A 25,732-nucleotide genomic window follows, 5' to 3' on the forward strand; every position below is an offset into this window, starting at 1 on the left:
ATTTGGCAGTAGAGCTCACTGATAACAAAACAATGAGATACAATTTTTTTTTTTTTTTTTTGTAATTCAGTTTGGCAACCAAATATTTAAAAGATTCAGGGATGCCTGGGTGGCTCATTTGGTTAAGCAACTGCCTTCGGCTCAGGTCATGATCCCAGGCTCCTCTCTCTCTCTTTCTCTCTCTCTCACAAATAAATAAATATCTTTTATTTTTATTTTTTCTTAGAGATTTTATTTATTTGAGAGAGAGAATGAGAGTGAGAGAGAGAGCACATGAGGGGGGGAGGGTCAGAGGGAGAAGCAGACTCCCTGCTAAGCAGGGAGCCTGATGCGGGACTCGATCCCAGGACTCCAGGATCATGACCTGAGCCAAAGTCAGTCGCTTAACCAACTGAGCCACCCAGGCACCCATAAATAAAATCTTTTAAAAGAGTCAAAAAAACAACAATGCACAGTGCTAGTGATGATGTGATGGAAAGGGCACTCTTGGAAACTGTCCACAGAAGTGTAATTTGGCATAGCCCCTGTATTAAATTTTTAAGTGTATATCCTTCATTCCTTCAATTAATACTTTTTTTTAAAGATTTTATTTATTTATTTGACAGAGCACAAGCAGGGGGAGCAGCAGGCAGAGGGAGAGGGAGAAGCAGGCCTCCTGCAGAGCAAGGAGTCCATTGTGGGGCTCGATCCCAGGAGCCCGAGATCATGACCCAAGCCGAAGGCAGACGCTTAACCAACTGAGCCACCAAGCGCTGCTAAACCTTTTTATTTTATCTGAAGGAAATACAAGGATCAGTGTGCAGAGATACCATGCAGGGTTGTTCAATGCAGTTCTAATAGCAGATAAACCTAGAAAAAACTGCATGACCATTGGCAAAATGGGTAAAACAATCATGATAGTGCAACCATTCAAAAGAATGAGGGAGATTTACATGTGCACATTTAGAAAAATGTCCTCTGTAAATCCCAATGAAAGGAAACAAGCAGGTTACAAAGAATATATACTGTAAAATTCCATTTCTGTAAATATGTATATATCTATGTGTTTTTTTAGTATAGTTGACACCATGTTACTTAGTTTCAGGTGTACAACTTAGTGATTTGACAAGTTTTATGCTTTTTTTATTTATTATTTTTTAAAGATTTTATTTCTTTTTAAGTAATCTTTACACCCAACATGGGGCTCGAACTCACAATCCTGAGATCAAGAGTCACCTACTCTGGGGCACCTGGGTGGCTCAGTTGGTTAAATGTCTGACTCTTGATTTTGGCTCAGATCATGATCTCAGGGTTGTGAGATCGAGCCCCACATCGGGCTCCACACTGGGTGTGGATCCTGCTTAGGATTCTCTCTCTCCTTCTCCCTCTGCCCCCCACCTCCGCTTTTTCCCTGTCTCTTTCTCTCTCTCTCTTTTTTTTTTTAAGATTTTATTTATTCATTTGAGAGAGAGAGAGAGAGAGCACGCTGAGCAGGGAGCCTGACTTAGGGCTCGATTCCAGGACCCTGAGATCATGACTTGAGCTGAAGGGAAACACTTAAGCATCTGAGCCACCCAAGGGCCCCTCTCTGTCTCTAAAAAAAAAAAAAAGTCGCATGCTCTACCAACTGCCCAGGCACCCCTATGCTTTTTATTTTTTTAATCCAAAAGAATATAAAGTTAACAGAACTTTTTCTGGGGAATAAAATTGGAGGAGTTTTTACTCTCTGGATGTTGTTAGAATTTTTTATCAAACTGTAATAGAGGATTTAGTATCCAACTACAATAGATATTTTCATGAGAGGGGAAGGAGGTTATTGTTAATATTTGCCAGAGAACCTACCAGAAGCTGGACTGCAGTGGGTTTCGGAGTAAGGAGAAGCTGAGGAGGTGGTGGGACATTGTTTTTCCAGGGAGCTGGTCCGTACGCGGGAAAGAGAAGTGGCTAAAGGAGTTGACCCTGGAAGAAAGAGGAAGTTCTTTTTAAGAATGGACAGGCTTAAACATGTGCAGAGACAGTGGGGCAGAAGGGAATAGAGAGAAGTAGGGGATGTGTTGGGGGAGGGAGGTATCCGTGGGCAGAGTCTCAGAAGGCCAGGTGGAAGAGTTCATCTAGAGCCAGAGACAGGACACCTTTTCCTTGACAAAGAGGAGCAGTCCTCTTCTCAAGGATTTAAATTCTGTCTCATGGGAAAACGAGATGATGCATGTTTTTTTAATTAAAAACTATAGGGACACCTGGGTGGCTCAGTCGTTAAGCGTCTGCCTTCGGCTCAGGTCAAGATCTCAGGGTCCTAGGATCGAGCCCCGCATCAGGCTCCCTGCTCGGCGGGAAATCTGCTTCTCCCTCTCCCTACACCCCCTGCCCCCACCGACTCGTGCTCTCTTGCTCTCTCTCTCAAATAAATAAATAAAATCTAAAAAAAAAACAAAACTATAGTACAGACAGAGTGAAAAAAGTCAGTTGTGGGGCTGAATCAGTTCTAGGCGAATTTAAAATGGGGCAATGATTCCCTCCTTTGGGGGGCGGGGAAGTCAGAAAAGAAGTCTGGCCAGAGCTGGTCCTGGCTCTGAGTCTTGAGACCCCCAGCTCTGCTCACACTGCAGATGTACTGTGACACGTCATGACTAGCAAGGAAATCTTGTGGATGGCCCAGGCCAGTGACATCCTAACCTTTTGGGGTGTAATCAGAATTTTGCCCCCCTAAAAGCCTGGGGAGCCCAAAGACCTGGGGTATAGTGTGGCTATGTCTCTTGCTTAAGAACATGCCCCCTTACCTTCCCTCCCAAGGTTTGGAAGCACAATTGAAAGCTGGAGGCCCGAGATGGTTGCCGTGAGCCATGAAAACCTACAAAGCGCCTGGCGGTAGGTGACGGTCTGAGACTGTGCCTGCTGTGTCTGAGGGCAGCCTCTGTGGTACCGTTTGCTCTGTTCCCCTCTCCACCAGAATCTCCGCCCTCCCTCCACCCCACCCCCAGCGCCTCCCTCAGCTGGCCCTCTTCACCTCCCAGGTGGGCCCTGACTCTGCGGTGTCAGGGAAGCAGAAACGTCCTCAGCGCCCTGCGGAAGGCAGTGGAAGTGGACTTCAAGGACAAAGACAAACACCAGTCTCAGGGCATCTACCTCTTCACGGGGGGCATCCCCGACCAGGACATGGTGGGTCGGCCTTGTTCTGGGCGTCCTTTGCGACCCTAAATCTTCCACCAGGTGGATGCCTTAGCAGTGGGTTTCTCCAGCCTGATTTTTCAAACTAGACTTTATTTGTTTTTAAGATTTTATTTATTTATTTGACAGACAGAAAGACACAGCGAGAGAGGGAACACAAGCAGGGGGAGTGGGAGAGGGAGAAGCAGACTTCCCGAGGAGCAGGGAGCCCGACGCGGGGCTCGATCCCAGGACCCTGGGATCATGACCCGGGGCCGAAGGCAGACGCTTAACCGACTGAGCCACCCAGGCGTCCCTCCAAACTAGACTTCAATGTGCAGAAGAGTTACCTGGGGATGTTAAAATGCAGATCCTGTTTCTGAAGGCCTGGCCTGGGACCTGAGAGTCTGCCTTCCCAGCAAGCTCCCAGGAGATGTCCATGCTTCTGGTCCCCTGACCACACTCAGCATGAGCAGGCTCTCAGGTCCACTCCCCAGCCATGCCCTGTTAAGACAGAGAAACTGTGGCCCAAGCTCAGTCATCTTTCTATCCTCGGTGCCACATATTAGACCTGCCACCCAGCAGGCCCTGGGGAAAGAGGATTAGGCTCAGTGAACCTGAGACCAGTCCCTCCAAGAGCCCTCAGCCGTGGGGCCCTCCTGCCCTCTCTCCCCCAACAGCCCATGCTCAGCGCCTACATGGCCGAGGCCTGTGGGGGCTGCGACCTCCGGCTGAACGTGTGCCTCTTCTACGTGGGTGAGCCTCCGATGGACATCACGCCCCCTGCCCACTATGCCAGCCGCACTGACACGAGTGCCGCCTACCGGGAGGTCACCCAGGCTACTTCTGGGCGCTTCCACTGGTTCGGAGACACAGGTGCGTGAGGGTTGGCAGGCCCCTCCACCTCCTTCCTTCCAGAAAGTTGTCTCAGTACCAACATAGCTCCCTGTGCCATAGATGTGTTCCAGGAAAAGGGCATGTGAAAATCCCATTCGGAAATCTCCAGCATCCCTATTCTGGAGATGGATGGTGGTCAGGGCCACACAATGACGTGAACATACTTAATGCCACTGAATTGCACACTTCAAACATGGTTCAAATGGGGGGCGCCTGGGTGGCACAGTCAGTTAAACATCTGACTCTTGGTGTCGGCTCAGGTCCTGATCTCAGGGCTTTTTTACTTTTAAAGTAAAAAAGAAAAAGTAAGCCTACTTTAAAATATTGTATTTATTTATTTTTTAAGTAAGCTCCATGCCCAATGTGGGGATTGAACTCACAACCCTGAGATCAAGGGTTGCACGCTCTCTTGACTGAGCCAGGCAGGTGCCCTGACTTAAAAATATTTCAGAATGTCACAGCTGGAAGGGGCTTACGGGTCTCTTGATTTAACATTTCCCAAAAGGTGATATGTTTATAACAGGAGGTTGGCAAGACAGGTGAACGTGGAACATGGAGCAACAATTTCTTTTGTTGTGGTAGTTGTAGGGGATCAGAACATGCCACCCCAAAATATACCACTGTGGCATAAGGATTAGTTTGAGCTGAAGACAACTGAGAAACAGTGAAGGAGTTCTCTGCACCCCCATTTGCCTAAAAGCAGGACGTAAATGTCCATGTTAGGTGTCTCCCTCTCCCATGCCAGGAGAAGAAGCACTGGAGACAACAAACCTTACTAAAACAAGTAGCCACCCCTAAAAACCTAACCCCCTTCCCTTTGTCTTGTCACTTCCCTACAAAGGAGCTGTCCTTAGTTTGTTTTTGTTTTTTTTTTTTAAGATTTTATTTATTTGAGAGAGAGAGAAAGAGCTCGAGTAGGGGGGAAGGGTAAGGGGAGAAGCAGACCCCCCACTGAGCAGGGAGTCCTACACGGGACTCGATCCCAGGACTCTGGGATCATGACCTGAGCTGAAAGCAGATGCCTAACCCACTGAGCCACCCAGGCACCCTGAGTGGTCCTTGGTTAAGGTGCCATATAGGCCCCAACTTCCAATCACACCCTCTGAGTTACTGAGTTTCTCCTGCCTGTGTGCATGCTGCCATGTTAAGAAATTCTGTTTTTCTCTTTTTAATCTGTCTTTGTCAGTTTTATTCTCCCAGCTGGAGAAATCTAAGAGAATAGAGGAAAAGGGTTTTTTTTTCCCCTCCCCTAAGTAGTTATTTGCTTATTTTAACATTTCATTAAAAAGTGCTAACTTTAGGGGTACCTGGGTGGCTCAGTCATTCGGCGTCTGCCTTCGGCTTAGGTCATGATCTCAGGGTCCTGGGATCAAGCCCCGCATCGGGCTCCCTGCTCCGCGGGAAGCCTGCTTCTCTCTCTCCCACTCCCCCTGCTTGTGTTCCCTCTTTCGCTGTGTCTCTCTGTCAAATAAATAAAATCTTAAAAAAATAAATAAAAAATAAAAATAAATAAAATAAAATAAATTCCTTAAAAAAAAAAGTGCTAACTTTAGGGGCACCTGGGTGGCTCAGTCATTAGGTGTCTGCCTTCGGCTCAGGTCATGATCCCAGGGTCCTGGGATTGAGCCCCGCATCGGGCTCCCTGCTCAGCGGGAAGCCTGCTTCTCCCTCTTCCACTCCCCCTGCTTGTGTTCCCTCTCTTGCTGTGTCTCTCTCTGTCAAATAAATAAATAAAATCTTTTAAAAAAAAAAAGTGCTAACTTCAGGGCAACCTGGGTGGCTCAGTCAGTTATGCGACTGACTCTTGGTTTCAGCTTGGGTCATGATCTCGGGGTCATGATCTCAGGGTCATAATCTTGGGGTTGTGAGACTGAGCACTGCAGAGAGGTTCTCTCTCTCCCTCTGCTCCTCCCCCATTGCCCCCCCAAATAAATAAATCGTTTTTAAAAAGGCTAACTTTCTGGGGGGCCTGGCTAGCTCAGTCAGGAGGGTCATGAGTTCAAGCCCCACATTGGACCTAGAGCCTATTAAAAATAAATAAAAGTTTTTTTAAAAAAAGGTGCTAACTTTCTGCTGTCAGAATTGACATCAATTTTTTTCTTTTTAAAATTTATTATTATTTTTAAAGATTTTATTTATTTATTTGACAGAGAGAGAGAGAGCACAAGTAGGCAGAGTAGCAGGCAGAGGGACAGGGAGAAGCAGGCTCTCTGCTGAGCAGGGAGCTGGACATGGAGCTCGATCCCAGGACCTCAGGATCATGACCTCAGCCGAAGGCAGCCACTTAACCGACTGAGCCACCCAGGTGCCCCTATTTATTATTTTTTAAAATGTTTTATTTATGTACTTTTTTTTTCAAAGCAGGCTCATGCCCAGCGTGGAGCCCAATGCAGGGCTTGAACTCATGACCCTGAGATCAAGACCTGAGCTGAGAGCAAGAGTCCATGCTTAGCCAACTGAGCCTCCCAGGCGCTCTTAAGTTTTCTTCTTTATTTTTTTAAGTTTTCTTTTTAAAAATATACTTTTAAAGTATGTTAGATAGACATTATAGTGATCATTTCACAGTATACGCAAATATTCAGTCATTATGTTGTATACATGAAACTAACATATGTCAATAATATATATATATAGACACATACACACACACACATATATGCTTTTAAGTAAACAAAAGTGAATTGACAAAATATATAAAGGAGATAATGGTTTAGGTGGCATGCAGATAAGGGGAAATGGATGGGGATACAGCAGTGATTGAGGTTTGGGATGCACTAGTACATTCCACCCTCTCTGATTTACAAATGAAGAAATGACTCCCAGGGATGTGAGTTACCTGTGGTTACAAAGTTAGTGGCATAGCTGGGGCTGGAACTCTGGGGCCCTGTTACCCAGCTCTTCCCATGAAAAGTGCTGGACATTAACATTTAAGTTATCCCTGGTGATTATTACTAATAATAGCACACACTCTAGAACAGTTATTATATGCCAGATATGGTTCCAAGCCTGTTACATATATTATTATTCATTCCTCACAATAACCCTATGGAGTGGGTTACTCTTATCCCCATTTTACAGATGGGAAAGCTGAGACACAGAGCCCAAAAGCACACAAGTAATAAGTGGTGGGACCAGGAGTTGAACCCCAGCAGGCCAACTTCAGAGGCTGTCTTCTTAGTCATTACACTCCAGTCCATCTCAAATAAGTCACCAACATTCACTACAGACACTAGATACTTTAAATAATACCAAGATGGGTCTTTTTATTCCTGCCCATCCTGGAGGGCCCTCCTGAGAGTTCCAGCCCCAGCTATGCCACTAACTTTGTAACCACAGGTAACTCACATCCCTGGGAGTCATTTCTTCATTTGTAAATCAGAGAGGGTGGAATGTACTAGTGCATCCCAAACCTGCTACTGGAATAGCAGGACCCTCGCTCCTAACCCTTCCTTCGTCTGGGTGAGAGCAGTTGGCTGGGTGCAGGGTGCTGAGTCCTAGGGCCAGCCCCCCTGCTGGGAGCCTCAATGTACATGCCCATCCCCTTCACCACTGGATGGCATAGGGGTGGGGGCTGGTCAGCTCCAGTCACCTCCACACAGCCCTGGTGTGTACAGATATGGATGCTTGCCAGGATCTACATGCCTTCTCCATGCTCACAATGTGCTTTGTGTCTAGGTATTTACGAAAGTGATGACATCAACGCCATCATGTCTGAGATGGAGAAGGCTCTCAGCTACTCCCAGAAGGTATGCCTTAGGTGTGGGTTGAATGACTGCGCTTCTGTCTTGGGGCTGCCATATAAAGTACCACAAACTAGGCAGCTTAAAGCAAGAGACATTTATCCTCTCAGTTTCAGAGGCTGTAAGTCTGAACTCAAGGTTTCAGAGAGGCCATGCTCCTTCTGAGGGCTCTGGGTAGAATCCCTCCTTACTCCTTCCTAGCTTCTGATGCTGGCTGGTGTTTAAAAAAAATTGCACTGGATGCTTGTTAAAAATGGCAAGGAAGACTTTATCCAAGGCTACTACAGTAGAGGAGAGAGATTGAACTCAGCTCTGAATACAACCAAGAGAGTTAGGGATTTATAGCCCATGTAGAGCCAATAAAGCAAAAAGGTCAGTGGATAGAAATGTACTAAAAGGAACTTAATTCGATATTCAGAGTAGGGGGATTCTTGCCAAACAGGCTGAACGGGATTCTTTGCTAAAACTGGGTTAAATAGGCTGAAGTCAAGGCTGAGTCAAAAAGAGCGCTCAGAGGAGCCCACTTGAAGTTCAGTCAAGGACAGAGTCCTTGTCACCAGCAATCCTTGGCTTTCCTTGGCTGTGGTAACACAGCTCCCAGCTCTGCCTCCGCCTTTGCCTGGCCCCTCTCCCCCTGTGTGTGTCTGCATCTCTTCTCCTGCACAGATGCCCTGCTATTGGATTAAGGGCACACCCTTCTCCAGTATGACCTCATTAACTTACATCTTAATTACACCTACAAAGACCCTATTTCCCAGGACGGTCACCTTCACATGGACGGTGGGTTTGGACTACCACATATCTTTCTCAGGGACACAACTCACCCCATATCAGCCTCCCTCCCCATGTCCTGATCCACTGACACCCAAGGCTTTGGATGAAACATGGGAGTTTCCTATAAGTCATGGTTAAGGTCTGTGTGCTATACATCTTGGCTTCCTTGGAGTTCCTGGAATGCCTGAGCTCATTCCCAAACTCCTTCCTCAACTTGGGGCCTCTGCACCTGCTCTTTTCTCTGCCTGCCGTCCCCTCCCAGATGGCCCATAGGTTGCTCCTTATCATTCCAGACTCACTAAAATGTTACTTCCTCAGAGGATGGTGTTGAACAATTCCGGGTGAGAGAAGGGGTAGAAAGGGGCCAGGTCATGTGAGGAGCCATGAGAACAGGGATGAGGGAATGGACATGAGAGCATTTAAGGAAGAATTGACCACATTTATGGCAATGGAATGCATGCGGTGAGGAAAAATTCCAGAGTCACTTCCAGGTTCCTTGCTGGGGGACCTGGCAGACAGTGGTGCCAGTGACCGAGAGAGGTAACAGGAGAGGACCCTGGTCGGCGATGTGGGGAGGGTGGCCCTAGGACAAAGGTGAGTTTGTGGGGCTTGTGAGCTGTGGGTCCTTGAGGGAGGGGGGAAAGTTAGGGGCTGGAGGTAGATGTGGAGCAGTTCAAGCCATGGGGGTAGACTGATAGCATGAAGGGGGTCATGGTCAAGAGGAGGGGAGGGAGGAAGAGCCTGTGAAGGAGACTCGGCCTGACTCACATTTTCACTGAAGCCATTTGCAGGGCAACATCCCCCTGGCTACAGTGTGAGCTCCTGAGAGGGCAGGGCCACCGGGCTGGCCCATCTGTGGCTCCCCTGGCCATGCCTCAGCTGCCCTCCCTGGAGAGATGCCTCTCTGGTGCTTTGTTTACCCCTTCTCAAGTGCACCTTAGTCTGTTCCCTCATCTGACAAACATTCGCAAAGTATTAGTGGGCAATAATGGTTTAACCCACCCTGCCTAGGACGTGATTTACTTTCAACTGGTGTCTTCATGCTTTGAGAATTAACTGGAGAAGCTTTCAGGCAGTGGAGAAATGTGTTGGCAAAAGGAACCAAGTATTATACCACTGTTCTGCCAGCATTGGCCCTGGGTATGTGGTGAGCTGATGGGCGTATGTGGATGCTGGGTCCATGTATGGAAGGCACTGGCTTTGGAACCAGATCCACCTGAATTTGAATCAAAGGTCCTCTACAAACGAGTAGTGTAGCCTTGGGCACGTCCCTTAAACTCATGGAGCTTTGGGTTCCTTGTCTGCAAAATGGGGCTAAAAGCTTAGTTGGCATGCCTTGTTGGCAAGAGGGCTTGAGACCCCCAGGCATTGACTAGCTCAGTGCCTGACGCATCTCAATAATACATGAGACTTATTATTAATAGGATTGATCCCTAGTGCTCTCAGCCCCAGGAGGCATTCTAGTGACAGAAAGAGGAGTCCAGAGGCCCCAGTGGACCCAGTCTCTCCTGCTGTGTGTGTGTGTAAGGGGTGGGGGTTACCCCTGCTTGGAGGCACATCGTGGCTGGGGCACCGCTAACCCTCCCAATCCCCATTGCAGTGTGCCTTACTGGTGTCCTCCCTGAAGAACCAGTCTGGAAAAGAACTGGAAAGTGCAGTCCTCCTGAAAGAAAAGCCAAAGATGTTCAAGCAAAGAAATCAGCCCAAGAAACTCTGTTCTTCCAAACCCACAACTCCCTCGGTGGCCAGAATGGTTTGACTCCCCTCCCTAATAACGCACAGAGGACTTTGTTGCCACCTTGTCTCCTGGTCTTTCCTAGATCTTGAAATAGCCTGGGCCAGGCCCCCAGACCCCAGGGCCAGCAGGGGTGGGGGCAGGGGCAGGGTGCTCAGGGGTGAGTGTCCCAAGTGTACCTCCAGCCCTGGCCTTACAGGGGAGGAACTCCTCTGGGGGACCTGCTTCTCAGCTCTGGGGGCATCTCTGGCACCCTTTGACTCTGCCCGGCCATCCCAGCTTTGTTCCCTAGCCGGTACTAAGGACTCCTTGGAATTGGCATGCACCATGACATCTGACGGCTGTAAGGCAGGACGGCTTATCCGGGAGGGTCTCTCAGGGGCAAAGGAACTAGGGTATGAGGGTATATAACGGGCTCCTGCTACCACAGCTACCACTGCCCAAGGCTTGGCAGGGGCCTCACGGGACCCTGGGGGTGCCCCCGTGCCTTCTCCCCATCACAGCCTGTCACATCTGCCTGCGTAAAATATCCAGCCTACCACAGAAATCAGAGGGACCCCAGAGGACCCCAGACTCCAGTGCTTGTGAGCAGACAGGCAGATATCTGGAGCCCTTCAGCACATCACTATCCTTGTGAACACAGTGCATTTGCAGAGTGAGGGAATCCGTCTGGATCCCGTGGAGCTTACTGCCTTCTCATTTGAAGAACTCCACCAGGTTCCAGGAGCCAGCCCAGAGGCAAATTCTGGGATGAAACCCGAGAATCTCGGGGGCTGCCTCTTGGGCCTTCAGTGCTTCCTGAGCTGGTTCAGCCTCCAAAGAGCCTCCTGGAACCAGGGCCGGGGGCTCCCTCGGGAGCAATGCAGCAACCAGGCATTTTCCACAACAGCTTGCCCAGTGATGTGAGCTGGTCCAGGGCCCCGGGTGACTTTGTTCAGCCATCGTCACTTTCCCCTGGTGCCCAGTGAGGAAGAACTCCTCCCTTAGAACCGAGGTACCCAGTAGGGCACAGAATTTACCTGAATGGTTGTTTATCATGTTGGAGGCCCAGAAATCCCAGTCCAGTAGGAAGAAGGGCAGGTAACTGAAGAAACTTCTAGCAAATCCCATGGCTGTCCTAGCATGCCCTCCCTCACTGTTAAATACACACACACACACACGCACACACGCACATGCACACACACCCCACACACCCATACACTTTTTTCTTTTTTACCTCAAAACCCACGGTCTCCTCTAAATCTGCAGCAGGAGATGGGACAAACATGTCCGAGATTCTGCTCCCATTGGCTCCTCCCTGCACAGGTTCCTAATGGTCAAACTGAGACTGGGGTTTCATCCCAGAATTTGGGAAGGCAGGGGAAAGCGAGGTCTCTGGGCTGGCTCCTGGAACCTGGTGGATGTCTTTGAATGAGGACAATGCCTGTGTGGACAGGACCTCCTGGACCTCCTGGACCTTACCTCCTAGTAAGCTACACACTGTCTAGGGCCTCTCACAGAGAACAGGCCACTGATGGGAAAGACTGCCTGTTTTCTAGAGCCTTAAAGACAACCCTGACAGAGAGAAGATCTCCCCCCTGCAAGCTCTGACTTGGGGGCCCCTCAGAGGCAAAGCAGGTGCCCCACCAGGTAAGGCCAGTGGGTGGCGGGGGGGCGGCCCTGACCGAGAGGTGAATTAATTATGACAGTAACTGAAATGATGGATGATCATGAGGCTTGATCACGTGCCAGGCCTTCCACTAAGATTGTCCCATCTAAAGCTTACAAGCATCCCTCCTGTGTGACAGGTCATCTATCAGTTCCCCATTTTACTGATAAAGAAATTTGGGCCCAGAGGGGCTAAATGACCAGTGCCAGCTGATCGTGACAGGGCTTAAGTATGTTTATTAAAGTATTCAGCACATAGCACCAAGATCTTGTATCTGATTTCCAATGTCAGAGACATAGCAGAATGGTCCAGAGCAGAGTGGTGGAGTCAGCACGACCTGGGTGGAATCTTTGCTCTACTCTGACAGACTCTGAGTCCCCCTTACCTCATCTGTAACCTAGGGCACTGTGAGGATAACACGAGACAGGGGTACGGAAAGCTCTTAGCACCCCCGCGTCCAGGTTACATGGGTACTGGGTAAATGGCAGCTCAAGCTACCGCTGCTCCAGGGGAGGTCAGAAGAGTTGGGGTAGTCCCAAAGGACCTCAAAGCCATCTTGGAGCCCGATTTTGAGGGCACAGCATAGCTGAAATTGACAAGTCTCTAAGACAAGCTGGACAGCATCACCGCGTGACCCCACGAGGCTGCTCCAGCCAACAGGCCCCTTGTCCCCTAGCTGCAGCCCAGCCCATGAGAGAAGGGACTGCAGAACGGAGGAGGAAGACCAAATGGAGGGAAGCAGAGACCTCTCTCTCACTGTTTTATACAGAGTCGGGGAATAACGTGGGTGAGTAGGAGGCTACACGAATGTCTGGACAGCCCCATCGCCCTGTGGAAACTGTAGGGTCAGCAGGCTCTGCAGTAGGGAGACCCTCTCCAGCTGTCCCAGGACATGGGCAGCAGTGCCTACACTCAAGCCACTCAGGTCTCCCAGCCCGGGGAAATGGGCGTGCAAATTCTTGACACCACTCACCCTCCATCCATCAGAAGCAGTGTCTTCTGCTCTCAGGCTGATTGGGAAATTGGGAAGGGAGTGGAGATGAGTGTCCTTGGGTCCCTACCGCCCCACCATTGATTACTGTGAAATGGTACAAATCCCAGTAACGATTCACTGAGGTGTGGTGAGCGGAGGTTGCAGTCGGGTTCCCCTGATCCACCTAACAGCCTCCCTTCTACCCTTCAGCAAATTGCACCTAAGGAATTTTCCAGCTGATTTGATTGACAGAGAAATTAACATGCAAAAGGAAGCCCAAGGGGGGAGGGGAGGAGTGAAAGGGTGGAGGGAGGGAAGGTGTACAAGATAACCTCACTCTGTTTTTCCCCAGGCTCTGTGTACAAGAAGTACCCTCAAGGAAGGGGCATACGAAGGGTTAGCACTTCTATCCAGTTGCCCAGGAAGGATACAGTTTGCTCAAGCCAGGAGGTATGAAGTTCTTGGCACCAGCATTATGTCCCTCAAGCAATAATTCCTTCCACCAACTTTCCACTTCTAAGAAGGAGGGCATACTTGGAAATGAGGACAAACCTGCTTACAATGACTGCTTAATGTGGCAGGTGGGGAAAGAGTTAAGTAGACCTATGTTTGAAACCTGGGCCTGCCACTTCCGAGCTGGGTGACCTTGGGCAAGTCATTCAGCTACACTAAATCTCAATGTCCTCATTTGTAAAAATGAAGACAGTTGTTCCTATCTAATAGGATTGATGGCTAGTTGAAGTATATTTTGTGTAGACCACTTAGCAGCATCCATCTTTTGGTTGCAAGCAGCAGAAATCCCCCTTCTTGTTCATATCCTGAAGGTGGAACATCTTTCTTCCCACAATCATTCATTAAACATCTGAGCTTGGTTCTGATGGGGCCAATCCCGGAACCATGCTTGATGGCTGTGAGCCTGCCCATTCTTTTACCTCTCATGGTGACAAGGAGACTGAGATTATCCTCATTGGTATAGAGTCTGAACTTCAGACCAATCATGGCTTTCCACTCAAATTTTGTGGCAGAGAGTTGAAATGGGTATTGGGGAACCAGACTTTCAATGCCCACCAGACTCAGAAGTAGCAGATGCTCAATAAATTGTGTTCCCCGTTCCCCGCATTTCTTGTGCATCTCTCCCCAGTGCAGGGGAAGGAATCCACAGGTAACAGATGCTCAGTGAGGACCTAGAAACCCCACATTTCAAACACGAGACAGATTTCAAACACAAGGTTTTAATAGATGAGTCAGACCATCATTCAATTAAGCATACATTACCCAAGATAATAGTTCTTTCCTTTATTCTCAAGTGGGTAGCAAATTATGGGCTAAAAAAACTGAAGATGGAAATCTCCAGATACATGGGTCCCAGCTGTGCTCATCAAAAGTCAGTCCAGGGCCTGGCGTCAGCCAAATACTGCAGCATCCTGCCCAGCATGGAAATCAACGTGAGTTGTGGTTTCCATTGCCCTCGTTCCCTTTCTCCCACCCCCTGCCCGTGATCAGCCACAAATGGCGCAGTTTTGGGGGTTCTCCATGGGCGTGTCTGTGCCACAGCTTCTCTTCCTGCTTCTATCCACAAAGTGGGATGGCTCTCAGCAAATGGGAAATGCAGATCCCGTTGGAAGAAAAGCCAACCCCTGGAGGGCCTGATACCAACCCCCAGAGCTAGAAGGGCTCCATGGTGTGAGAATTAGAAACAGTTGCTGGGAATGGGGCAGTGGCTGAAGAACTCACCAGAACTCTGTACCCCAATTCTGCTGATGGTTCTATCAGGATGGTGGGGACTGGGGGGCTTCCCTTCTCCACGCCCCTGCCCGGGGGGGAGGGGGTGGTGTTCTCTAGTTTGTAGTTTTGGGATTTTTTTTTTCATTGCTTTGACACTGGAACAAAGAAATTTAGTACAAATGAAAAATGAATCGTGGGTTCTTTCTTTAGAAGATCCCATTTTCTATCCTTGCCATTTGATATGACATTATCTATGTTCAGGGAAACTAGAAAGCCAAAAGTCGCCACCATATTCAAAATTATTCACCAGAAGGATTTTATGGGAGTTTTATCTTTTAGTTTGGCGTTTATGGACTTCCTGTCCTACCATTAAGGGTTTTCTAATTTAAAATTTAGAGATGCTATGTTTTTTATTATCACAGTGACCGCATTTGCCACAAAACCATCATCCGAATTCCCCTACTCCTTTTAGAACGATAAATCTGGTAGTTTGATAAAAGAAAAAAACCTGTAAGCAAATATATGCATGCCTAATAGATGTTTTGGAAATTATTAACTACAACCGCCCGAACCATTTACAGGGGTGATGGGGATCTGAAAACATAGCTGATGGGGGGAAATTTGCCTTGGCTTGTCTTAACCCAGGGGATAGTGAGACATATCCAGTGGACGCCCAGGGAAATCGAAGCATACATCATGTGCCTGGAGAAGGTGATGAGGCGCTACGTCCAGAGGCTGCAGTGGTTACTGTCTGGTGAGCCTGCCTGCCGTCCTGGAAGGTGGGAGGGGCATGAGGGGAAGTGCAAGGTCAACCCCGAGGACTGGGGTCAGTCCTTCCCAGGCCAGGTGCACAAACTGTCAAGACAGGGGTGAGGCCAGGAGGGTCATCCAGGTACAACATGATTTCTGGGTTCTGAGGTCAAGCAAGCTGCTGGATGTCAGGGAGGTGGAGCATGGGCTAAAGGGCACCAGAGAGAACCCAGGCCTGTCCCGGCCCACCCGGGAAGGCCACAGCCCCCACCCCTTGCCTTCCTGGACATGACTGAGGTGCTCACTCTCAAGAGGCTCAATTCAGTATTGATTAGACCCCACAAAACTGGTCCATAAAGGTAGATATGGGAGGGGGTCCCAACAGAGAAAAATCCCCCTGTTCTTCTTTACCAAGAGCACCAGGGCCCCTTCAGGGCCGGCAAACAGCAGGGCTGGCCCAGGAGAGCCAGGCTCACATCCTAGAGAAGGGTGGGCTGGGGATCGAGAGATGGCCAGAAGCATCAAGTCCAAGAGGCCAGGCAGATAGCTAGAGCTGGACGGGAGGGTGTTGAGGCTCTGGGGCCTGGACGGTTCCTGGGACAACAGGAGGAAGGAAAGAGGGAGACTTTTATAGAGGTCCCTAGGGAGGGGGCCCTCAGGATCCTGTGCATATTCATTAGGTCCAGTCCTCTGCAGTAGAACCTGGTAAAACAGACCATATGCAGTGGTGTAGAGCAATGACTGCGCTTCCCAAAGCCCCTGTAGGGGGCCATCAGCTCCAGGTGTAGTTGTCAGGTCAGAGGCTGACGTGGTTGTATGCCTCTCTCCAATCCCAGTGCACGTTCGCTGCTGGGAAGGGTGTGAAGATGCTGCTACTCCTTTTGCAGTACGAGCTGAGTCCCCACCTCACATACAGGTGCGCAGCCCAGTGCCACCTCATACTTCAAACGCCGCCAACGCTTCAAAACCCAGGGCTACTTCACTTATTCACTCATTCATTCATTATTCAACAACTATGTGCTGCTCTCCTGTCAGGCACTGGGGAGATGGTGGAAGGCGACACCCAACACAGTCCCTGAGCTCCTGGAGCATATATATGGTTTAGGAGACAGACGTTAACCAAAGAGTCTTACAAATAAGTCTAATGTCCCCACAGTGACGCATAGAGAGGAGATGGGCATGGTGCCATGCGAGCCTCTAAGGGGGCGGCAGTCCTGGACAGGAAGATCATGGAGGGCTTTCCTGAGGAGGTGATGATATTTGAGCCACGATCTGAAGAATGAATAGATGTTAGCTGGGCAAAGAGAGGAAAGACAGGCATGTCTGAGGTGCTGGCGGGGGTGGGAGGATGCTGAATACAAAGACTAAAAGGAAGCCAGTGTGAGGGGCACCTGGGTAGCTCCGTCGGTTAAGCATCTGACTCTTGACTTTGGGTTGTGAGATCGAGCCTCACACTGGGCTCCGTGCTCAGTGAGGAATCTGCTTGAGATTCCCTCTCTCCCTCTCCCTCTGCCCCACCCCCTGCTCACACACACACTCTCTTTCTCTCTCTCTCTCTCTCTCTCTAAATAAATTGAAAAAAAAAAAGGAAGCTGGTGTGACTGAGAATGAAGGAGAGTAAGGGTGAGACCATCCCAGAGAGATGAGGCCCTGCCTGGACTTTATCTTTTGTCCTAAGAGCAGTTGGAAGCCACTAAATGTTGTAAATCAGGGGAAAGTGATCAAGTTAGCATGGGCAATGATCCCCCTGGTTGCCACGTGGAATATAAACTGTTGAGGGGATGGAGTGGAATCAGGTAACCTCGTAGTAGGCCAGGTAAAAGAAGGTGAAAGACTAGGGCCAGCTGGAAGAGCCGGGGGTGATGGAGTTGGAGGAAGGAGGCAGAGTCAGAGAGATTGTGGAGGTAAGAAGGACAGGGCTTGGGGACTGGCTCTATGTTTCCACCATCCGACTCCTACGAGGGATCCGCCGGCCGGTTGTGGTTGGAGGTCCTCGACTGGCTGGCTGGCTGGCCGGCCATCCTCACGGAACGTCTCCCATGCCTCAGGATGGCTCCCTCTTGTCCTCAGGTTGACGCGAGCGTTGCCAGAGAACAGCCCAGATGAGCCGAGGTGGATTCCTGGGCAGGGGCTCCAGCCAGCTCCGTCCACCTTTTCCTGGAGAACAGCCCATCTTTTCTGTGGCGGTTTTTCCATTGTTTCTATTACTGCCTCCAGTGAGGTCCCTGAGGCGTGATTGTAGAACGTGGGATGCATCGTCTGCCGTTCCTTCGGCTTTCCCCTGGGTGACCTCCATATTTAGCCCTGGGGAAGCCAGGAGGGTAGGGTTAGCAGTCACCTGACTAAAGTGTGGATCAGAGGATGTGGGTATGCGTGTCAGCAGTCACCGCCGGTCTGTGTGACCCTGGCCAGCCACTGGCCCTCTCTGTTTCCCCTTGGGTTGAATCCCAAATCCTTCCACCACATCTCCAGCTTCACCTCTTGCCCCTCTCCCCACGGGTCTCTCCATCCCAGTGGTCCTGATTCCCCGCATGGGCCGTCTTGCCGGGCCCTCCTCCTCTGGCTTGGGCTTTCCCAGGCTGCTCCCTCCAGACTTCCACCACTTTCCTCCACTAGCTGCCGCTCCTCCTGCAGGGGTAGCTCACCCATGGAATTGGGGTTCTCCCCATGATGTGCCCCACGACACTCTGTCCGAAGCCGGAACCGTTGATCTAACACCTGTCTTCCTTGCCCGACTCTCGGCTCCTTGAGGGCACAGCGCCAGGCTCCACTGATTTCTGTTGACCAGCTGACGGACTCCATGCTCTGTAACATCTTTTCCAGCTCCAAACAATATTTAACACTACTTTGTCCCATCGCTTAATGTAGGGATGAGGAAACTCAAGGCCAGAGCAATTTTTTAAAGATTTTTTATTTATTTGAGGGAGAGAGAGAGAGAGCACGAGCAGGGGGAATGAGCAGAGGGAGAGGGAGAAGCAGACTCCCCGCTGAGCAGGGAGCCCAATGCGGGGCTCGATCCCAGGACCCTGAGATCATGACCTGAGCTGAAGGCAGACGCTTAACCAACTGAGCCACCCAGGTGTCCCAAGGCCAGAGTAATTATAACCGCTTGTGCAAGTGATCAAAGATCACAGGCAAAGCCACAGTGGAAACCTTGACCTTCCAAAGCTCACACCACTGACCGGCTCTGCCCTTGGACAACTGATGCCCCACCAACACCACCACAAAGGCCATCTCCCAGTGGGGTGACATCTGATCAGTGATCAGTCAGGCAACAGATGTATTTGGCAGACCTTGTATTTGACCGCTGCTGTGAGAAAGACCACCCTGGGCGGGTGGAGAGGGAGCAACCCCTCACTCCTTCCCTGCCTCTGCCCCCACAACTTCGGAGCAGGGAGCCGCCGACTGTTTGGCACCATTTTGGAGAGCAGAGTGTGCATCCTGGTGGACACATCGGGATCCATGGGCCCCTACCTGCAGCAGGTGAAGACGGAGCTGATTCTGCTGATTTGGGAGCAGCTGCGGAAGCACTGCGACAGGTGAGAGGCAGGGGCATGAGTGGGTGGGGGGCAGGATGACTAAAGGGGCAGTTTGTGGGGCTTTCCTCTTCACCGTTCCCGAGGCCTGGAGGCAGAGCTTATTTGAGCAGTAAAGAAGTAAAGCAGCATTTAGAAATCCAAATGGGCTCAGGGACCATTGCAAGCAGAGCAAAGGAACCACCAGGTGGCCTTGAATTGTGGATTTCAGCTGAACTTGATTTTTTAAGGTGGGGGGGGTTCGGGGTTGTTTGTTTTCTCTACCCAGAGAGGTGGATGCTAGGAGACAGCAGGAGACTCTCCTAGGCTGGGACTCATTCTTGCCTTCTTATTAATAAGAGTAAAATTTATTGAGCACTTTCCACTTGCCAAGCACTTTATGTGCATGATTTCATTCAGTCCTCACAGCGCCCCCACAAGGTATTGCCGTTATTATCCCCATCTTTCAGAAAAGGAGACTAGGACTTAGAGAGGCTAAGTAATTTGCCAGAGATCACATACCCTGTAAACGGCCGAGGTGGGATGTTAATCTATTTCGGTCTGCATCTGGAATCTTCAGTGTGTGCCTTCTCCTCCCCGAGGGGCCCTGGGGCTCACTGTAGGGGCTTGACCCTGCTGGGCATGAACAGTCCTCACGGGGGTTGCTTCAGCCAGCCTTCTAGCCACTCCCTTTCATCTCCTCTCTGCCCCCCACCTCTTCTCCCCCCCTCCCCAGCTTCAGCCTACTCAGCTTTGCGGAGGACCCGCGACTGTGGCGGGACACTCTGGTGGAGACCACAGATGCGGCATGCCACGAGGCCATGCAGTGGGTGACCCAGCTGCGTGCTCAGGGGAGCACCTCCATCCTGCAAGTGTTACAGGCAAGTTCTTTACCACTGAGCCCCGCATCTGCCAAACAGAAATACCCTCACCCCCATACGGAGACTTTCAAATGACAAAGAGCCTTTTAGATTTACTAAGTGTTACTTTATTTCGTCTTCCCAACAACCCAGTAAGAAAGGGATTCTTGTACTCACTTTATAGCTGAAGACACAGAGGCTCAGAGAGGTTAAGTGATTCGCTGGGGTTAACCAGCCAGGAAGCGGGCTGTGCTATTTCTCCTAAACCTTGGCAGCCTCCTTGGTCCGTGGTAGGCTGGGGGTGGGGGTGGGGGGTGTCTCTCACTCTTAAAGGACAAGTCAGGGGGATCCAATCAGACACATTTTCCTTGGGGACAACAGGCAGTTGGTTTTGACCCTTCTTGGTGAGCGCCTGTCCCCGAACCAGATGACGGGCTTGTGCTCTTTCAGAAAGCCTTCAGTTTTCACAATGTAGAAGGATTATACCTCCTGACCGATGGGAAGCCAGATACAAGCTGCAGCCTCATTCTGAGTGAAGTCCAAAGACTGACGGAGAAAAGCAATGTGAAAATGCACACCATTTCCCTGAACGGCTCAGGCAGGTGGGCAAGAAGGAGCTGGCTCCGAGCTGTGTTCGTCTCCCGGGGCTGCGTGTGTGAGGGCCAAGGCCTGAGCAACTTGTCCAGTCCAGGGCCTCCCCATAGACCCTGATCTCTCCTGGGCCCTGATCTGTAAGTGAGAAATGAGAAGGGCCCGGGCAGGTGTCATGCAGAATGAACGCCCTCTCTCGACCTCCAAGAACCCACTCTCCTGACTGTCTCCAGCCTGGAAACTGATGGCATGCGTGGTATTCTCCCTCCTGATCTTTCTCAGGAGCCCACTGGTGAATGTTGAGGGGAAAAGAGCTTAAAATAGCATTGTCATGGTTATTTTTATATACCATCACCGTAGAGGAACATGTGTTAGACCAGAGAGATTCTGCTCCTTCGGAAAAAGACTTTAATGTTATTGGCAAAACTGTGATGACTCGGGTGCGTATTTGTCTAAACCACGAGCTCCATAAAGGTCACAACTGTGTCCCTGCCAGGCCTAACACATAGGAGCAGGCACCGGCTAGATTAAGGACAGTGTGCTGGCTGTGTGTTTTCATGCTCACTGCCCATAAACTGACAGGGGCTGGGCCTGTGATGCCCACATGGTCTCAAGGGCACGGAGCCTCCTGGCCTGAGGTCCACTGCCCCAGAGACTTGAGCTCCCCATGGGCTAGGGGTGCGCAGGCAACTTGCCTGGCCAGTCAGCGGGCCTGGCCCCAGCACCTCTGTTCTCCGGACTAGGGAGGCGGCTGACTTCCTGAGGAACCTGGCCGCCCTCACAGGGGGCCGTTATCACTGCCCCGTTGATGATGACACACTCCTCAAAATCCACGGCCTGCTGACCAAGGGCTTCGTGGACCCAAGGGTAGGTTTGCGGAGCGACGGAGCCATGTCTGCTCAAATGTCTCAATATAATGTCCACAGAGGTGGGGTTTTATTTTCCCCCTCTAACTGGAAAGATCTCTGCTTCTCTTGTGAGACTAGAAAGTATTGGCTAGAAGGGGTTCTGTTTCCCTGATGCTCTTCCTCCAGGCCGGCTCTCCTCAGGGTGGGAAAGAGGCAGAGCATGGAGGTGTTGTTTAATAATAGAATAGTTCGGGGGCGCCTGAGTGGCTCAGTCGGTTGGGCTGACTCTTGATTCTGGCTCCAGTCATGATCTTGGGATCGTCAGATCAAGCCCTAGATTGGGGTTTGTGCTCTGTGTGGAGTGTGCTTAATATTCTGTCCCTCTCCATCTCCCTCCCCCTCTGCCCCTCCCCCCACACACGCTCTCGCCCTCTAAAATAAATAAATAAATAAAATCTTTAAAAAAATAATAGAACAGGGGCACCTGGGTGGCTCAGTTGGTTAAGCGACTGCCTTCGGCTCAGGTCATGATCCCAGGGTCCTGGGATCGAGCCCCGCATCGGGCTCTCAGCTCAGCGGGAAGCCTGCTTCTCCCTCTCCCACTCCCCCTGCTTGTGTTCCCTCTCTTGCTGTCTCTCTCTGTCAAATAAATAAAATCTTTAAAAAAAAAATAATAGAACAGTTCACATTCATTGAGCACTCACTTTGTGCAGGTCCATTGCTCTATATAGACTACCCCTTTCAATCCTCTCGACCATTACTATACCCATTAAACAGATGAATAAACAGGCTCCGCAAGGGATAGGAATACACCTGAGGACAGCAAATGGTAAAGCCGGAGCCTGGATACCCACGCTGTTGACCTCTTTGCTTTGAGTCCTGCACATTTCTGTCTCCCTGTGTTCAATTCATTGAAACACAGATACTCAAATGATCTAACTAGTAAATCTAATAAAGTCACAGTTTCCATCACCCACACGAGATAAGAGAATACCAACCATCCTCTTCTGATTTGACCGAAAAGTTATGCACATGTTTAAGCCTTTTAGGAACACAGTGCTGTCAATTTTAGCATTTTCAAGGCAACAAATTATCAAGTAAGACGAACAACAAGAACTCCAGATTTCTTTTTGGAGGTTAAAGTACATATCACAGGACATGGCATAATTTTTGAAGTCAAGCACTTTGCATGACTCCTTTGTTCAAGTTCCTCTTCTAGGGACAAATATTACAAATAGTTCAGAGAACAGAACAAGTTAAAGTAATAAATATTCACCCATGTCCTTTTAACATAGGAAAACACACTTGACAGTATTGCGAGGGTCCTCGGTTTAATGCCTTGACAAATCAGTCTTTGAATAGTTTCTGGATGCAGAATGGGATCATTCTGCTCCTGCTGCCAAGGGCAGAGGCAGCTTCTCTTTCTTACATTCTCTTGCTGATTGTGAGAATTTGTGTTTTTAACGCTAGCCTCTGGAATTCCACTGGTTGACATAACAATGAAAGCATGTCTGTGAAGTTTGGTTTTACTAGAAGCAATAGGGAAAGGGCAGAACAAATCTCGCCGAGTAATAGGGAGATAAGGAGCAGGTACCACTTCTGTTCTGTTGGGAAGAGAGGGGCCGCCAACTTCAGTGAAGTTCAATGAGCATCTCGGTTTGCCTCTGCCCACTCGCTCCTGACACGGACCCTCGGACACCTTATGTCAAAGTGTCCCATTTGCAGAATGACTGCCTTGGCAGGTGGCGAGCTCTTTGTCCCTGGAGATATGCAAACCAAGGCCACAGATCTCCTGCATTGGGTGGGAGGCCGCATTTGATAAACTCTAAAATTTTTCTGCCGAGATTTTGGATTTTCAGTTGCATCCAGTCATTTAATGGATGTCACTTCACGTTCATTTCTTCTTTCCGAGGATCCCCTGTTGCCACTGTTTGAAGGAGATGATTTAAGGAAATTGGCCCAGGAGATCACCAAGGCCAGAAGCTTCCTCTGGAAGGCCCAGTCCTTCAGGTATGCCCTTGGAGCAGCCCCTCCCACCAGCCTCACGGCTCCAGACCACCCAGACCCTGGGCCTCCTCAAGGCCGGGTCCACCCTGGTCGTGGCAGCCTTCCTCCGAGAGCTGCAACCCTGCTTCATCTCCTGTCCACTAGGTGCCAACTCCAGAAGAAAAACAACACAGAACCAAATGTTACTCCTTTTTAGACAAGTGTTCTCAGGTGAGAGGAGGAGACAGACTCTCCATCTTGTAAGTATCCACCAAGGGCCAGACATTATGCTCTGTTTCATGGACAGCAGTAACTATGGGGAGGGACCAGAAATGATTCCTCCTCCTCTAATACAAATAATCACTCACTGAGCACACTTTGACTCTGGGAAAGCTGTAACCCAGAGTTCATCCCCAGGAAACACGATCCCAGGTGCCAGGGCTCCCTGGAAGCTGTGGGAGGGAAGGCTCTGCCCTCCTGGGTCCACCCTAATGTTCCTGCCCTGTCCCCCGACACGTCCTACCCTCCAGCCACAAAATTGTCACTCACTGGGAAGCTCTGCACCAAGCCCTGCCTGGAACCCCCTTCTTAGTACCCTCTGCCTGGTGACTCCTGCTCATCCATCAAGGCACATCTCAAACGGTATCAACTCCACTGTGAAGATGTCTCTGAGACCCATCAAGAGCTGGGAGCCTCCAGCCTTCCTTCCATTGCATCCTGGCCAAACATACCTTTTCACAGCAGTGACACTTAGCCCTTATGCCCAGCACTCCATGCCATGCTTCCTTGCTTTCTGCCAACTCTTCTTGACTGTGAGCTCCCCCAGGATGAGGCTGGTGTCCTAACGATCTCTAGGTCCCCAGAACCTGCCACAGGGCAGATGTAGTAAACTGTGAGCTTCCGGCTTAGTTGTGGGACACCAGCCCTAGAAACCAGCCAGAGGGTGTTTTTTCTACCCTGATCCCCTCACTCTGTGCTTCCCACCACCCTGGTCCACAGGGGTGATGCAGATTCACCATCAGCCCATCTTGGGAGAAGAAACAAGTGGGGCTTACCACCTGCCCCCCTACCTGTTCAGTCAAACTGAACTGAAGTCTGCTCTGGAGCCAAGTCCAGAGAGAGTGGTCTGCTTAAGCAGGTGCAAATCAGGCTGGGTCCACTGGGCCCAGCCCTACTGTGTACATATGAAATGAATATGTCATGTATTATGTGGTCTGCGGTCACTTCCTGAAACAAGAAATTGCTTGTATTTAATTAAATAGGATCAAAATGACTTTTTAAGCTGAAGTGATGATTGGTTTGTCTGTGTGTGTGTGTAAGTTTTTGGTGATATAAAACTTTATTAAAAGATTCATAAGCAGGGGCACCTGGTGATGCATCTGCCTTTGGCTCAGGTCATGATGCCAGAGTCCTGGTATCAAGCCCCACAGGGAGCATGCTTCTCTCTCTCCTCCCTGCTCATGCTCTCTCTCACTATCTCTCTTTATCTCTCACAAATAAATAAATAAAATCTTTAAAAAAAGATAAAAAAGATTCATATGCATAAAATATAAAGAACTCTAAAAGTTCTTCATATAAGAAATAAGATAAATATCTTTATAAGAAAAAGATAAGAAATAGATAATAAGATAATAAGAAAAAGATAAATATCCTAATTCTTTTAAATGGACAAAACACTCAAACAGGTACAAATGGACAATAGGTATATGAAAAGGTGCTCAACAGCCTTACCCATCAGTGACATGCAGATTCAAGCCACAGTGATATACCACGGCACGCCCGGCATGGCACAAAGTAAAAAGACTGACAATATCAAGATACAGAGCAACTAGAACTCTCATACACTGCTGGTGGGGGGGGGGGGCGTGTAAATTGATTCAACCACTTTGCAAAACTGTGTGACAACTTTTGCTGAAGGAAAAGGTATGCCTACTCTGTGACCCAGCAATTCCACTCCAAGACAAACAGGTGCATATGTTCCATAAAAGACATATAGGAGAATGTTTATAGCAGCTTTATTCATTAGAGCTAAAAATTGGAAACAACCTAGATAATCCACCAATGCTAGAATGGACAAATACATTGTGATACATTTGTACAGTCTGATACATTTGTGAGACATTTGTACTCTGTACATTTCTACGCTGTCAATTTAAAAAAATGAGCTACAACTACATTCAGCAAGATGCCTCAATCTTAGGAACAATGTCAGGCTAAAGAAGAGTACATAGTGTGTAATTCCATTTATATCACGTTCAAAACTCTTGTTGGCAATAGAAGTCAGAACAGTGGTTACCTTGGTAAAGGGCATACTGAGGACATCTGGGGTGCTGGAAATGTTCTAGATCTTCATCTAGGAAGTAAAAATTTTTTTTTTTTTTAAGATTTTATTTATTTATTTGACAGAGACACAGCAAGAGAGGGAACACAAGCAGGGGGAGTGGGAGAGGGAGAAGCAGGCCTCCCGCCGAGCAGGGAGCCCGACGCGGGGCTTGATCCCAGGACCCTGGGATCATGACCTGAGCCGAAGGCAGACGCTTAACGAATGAGCCACCCAGGCGCCCAGA

The 25,732-nt window shown here is 49.5% G+C and overlaps 1 protein-coding gene across 3 annotated transcripts in view; it reads left to right on the forward strand.

Moving 5' to 3' along the window:
* VWA3A (von Willebrand factor A domain containing 3A) overlaps positions 1-24,417 on the forward strand; it is a 59,263-nt gene extending 34,846 nt beyond the window's left edge. For 2 of the 3 annotated variants that reach the window (XM_028090406.2, XM_028090409.2), the window contains 12 exons: positions 2,770-2,844; positions 2,991-3,135; positions 3,804-3,999; positions 7,696-7,766; positions 10,135-10,287; positions 11,808-11,898; positions 12,594-12,704; positions 13,243-13,340; positions 14,198-14,335; positions 15,261-15,369; positions 18,760-18,904; positions 19,617-20,011. In XM_028090406.2, coding sequence (XP_027946207.2) covers positions 2,770-2,844; positions 2,991-3,135; positions 3,804-3,999; positions 7,696-7,766; positions 10,135-10,287; positions 11,808-11,898; positions 12,594-12,704; positions 13,243-13,340; positions 14,198-14,335; positions 15,261-15,369; positions 18,760-18,904; positions 19,617-19,836 — 1,552 coding nt within the window. In that variant the 3' untranslated portion in view covers positions 19,837-20,011. Of the gene's footprint in view, positions 1-2,769; positions 2,845-2,990; positions 3,136-3,803; positions 4,000-7,695; positions 7,767-10,134; positions 10,288-11,807; positions 11,899-12,593; positions 12,705-13,242; positions 13,341-14,197; positions 14,336-15,260; positions 15,370-18,759; positions 18,905-19,616; positions 20,012-20,190; positions 20,343-21,074; positions 21,199-23,091; positions 23,190-23,330; positions 23,397-23,695 lie in introns of those variants that run through there. The other variant, XM_028090407.2, reaches the window with a different exon arrangement.
* Positions 24,418-25,732: the final 1,315 nt, after the last annotated feature.

This window comes from Eumetopias jubatus, unplaced genomic scaffold (assembly GCF_037043125.1).
Source record: "Eumetopias jubatus isolate StellerSeaLion01/CBP00866 unplaced genomic scaffold, mEumJub1_p1.0 scaffold_12, whole genome shotgun sequence".
Taxonomy (NCBI): Eukaryota; Metazoa; Chordata; class Mammalia; order Carnivora; family Otariidae; genus Eumetopias; species Eumetopias jubatus.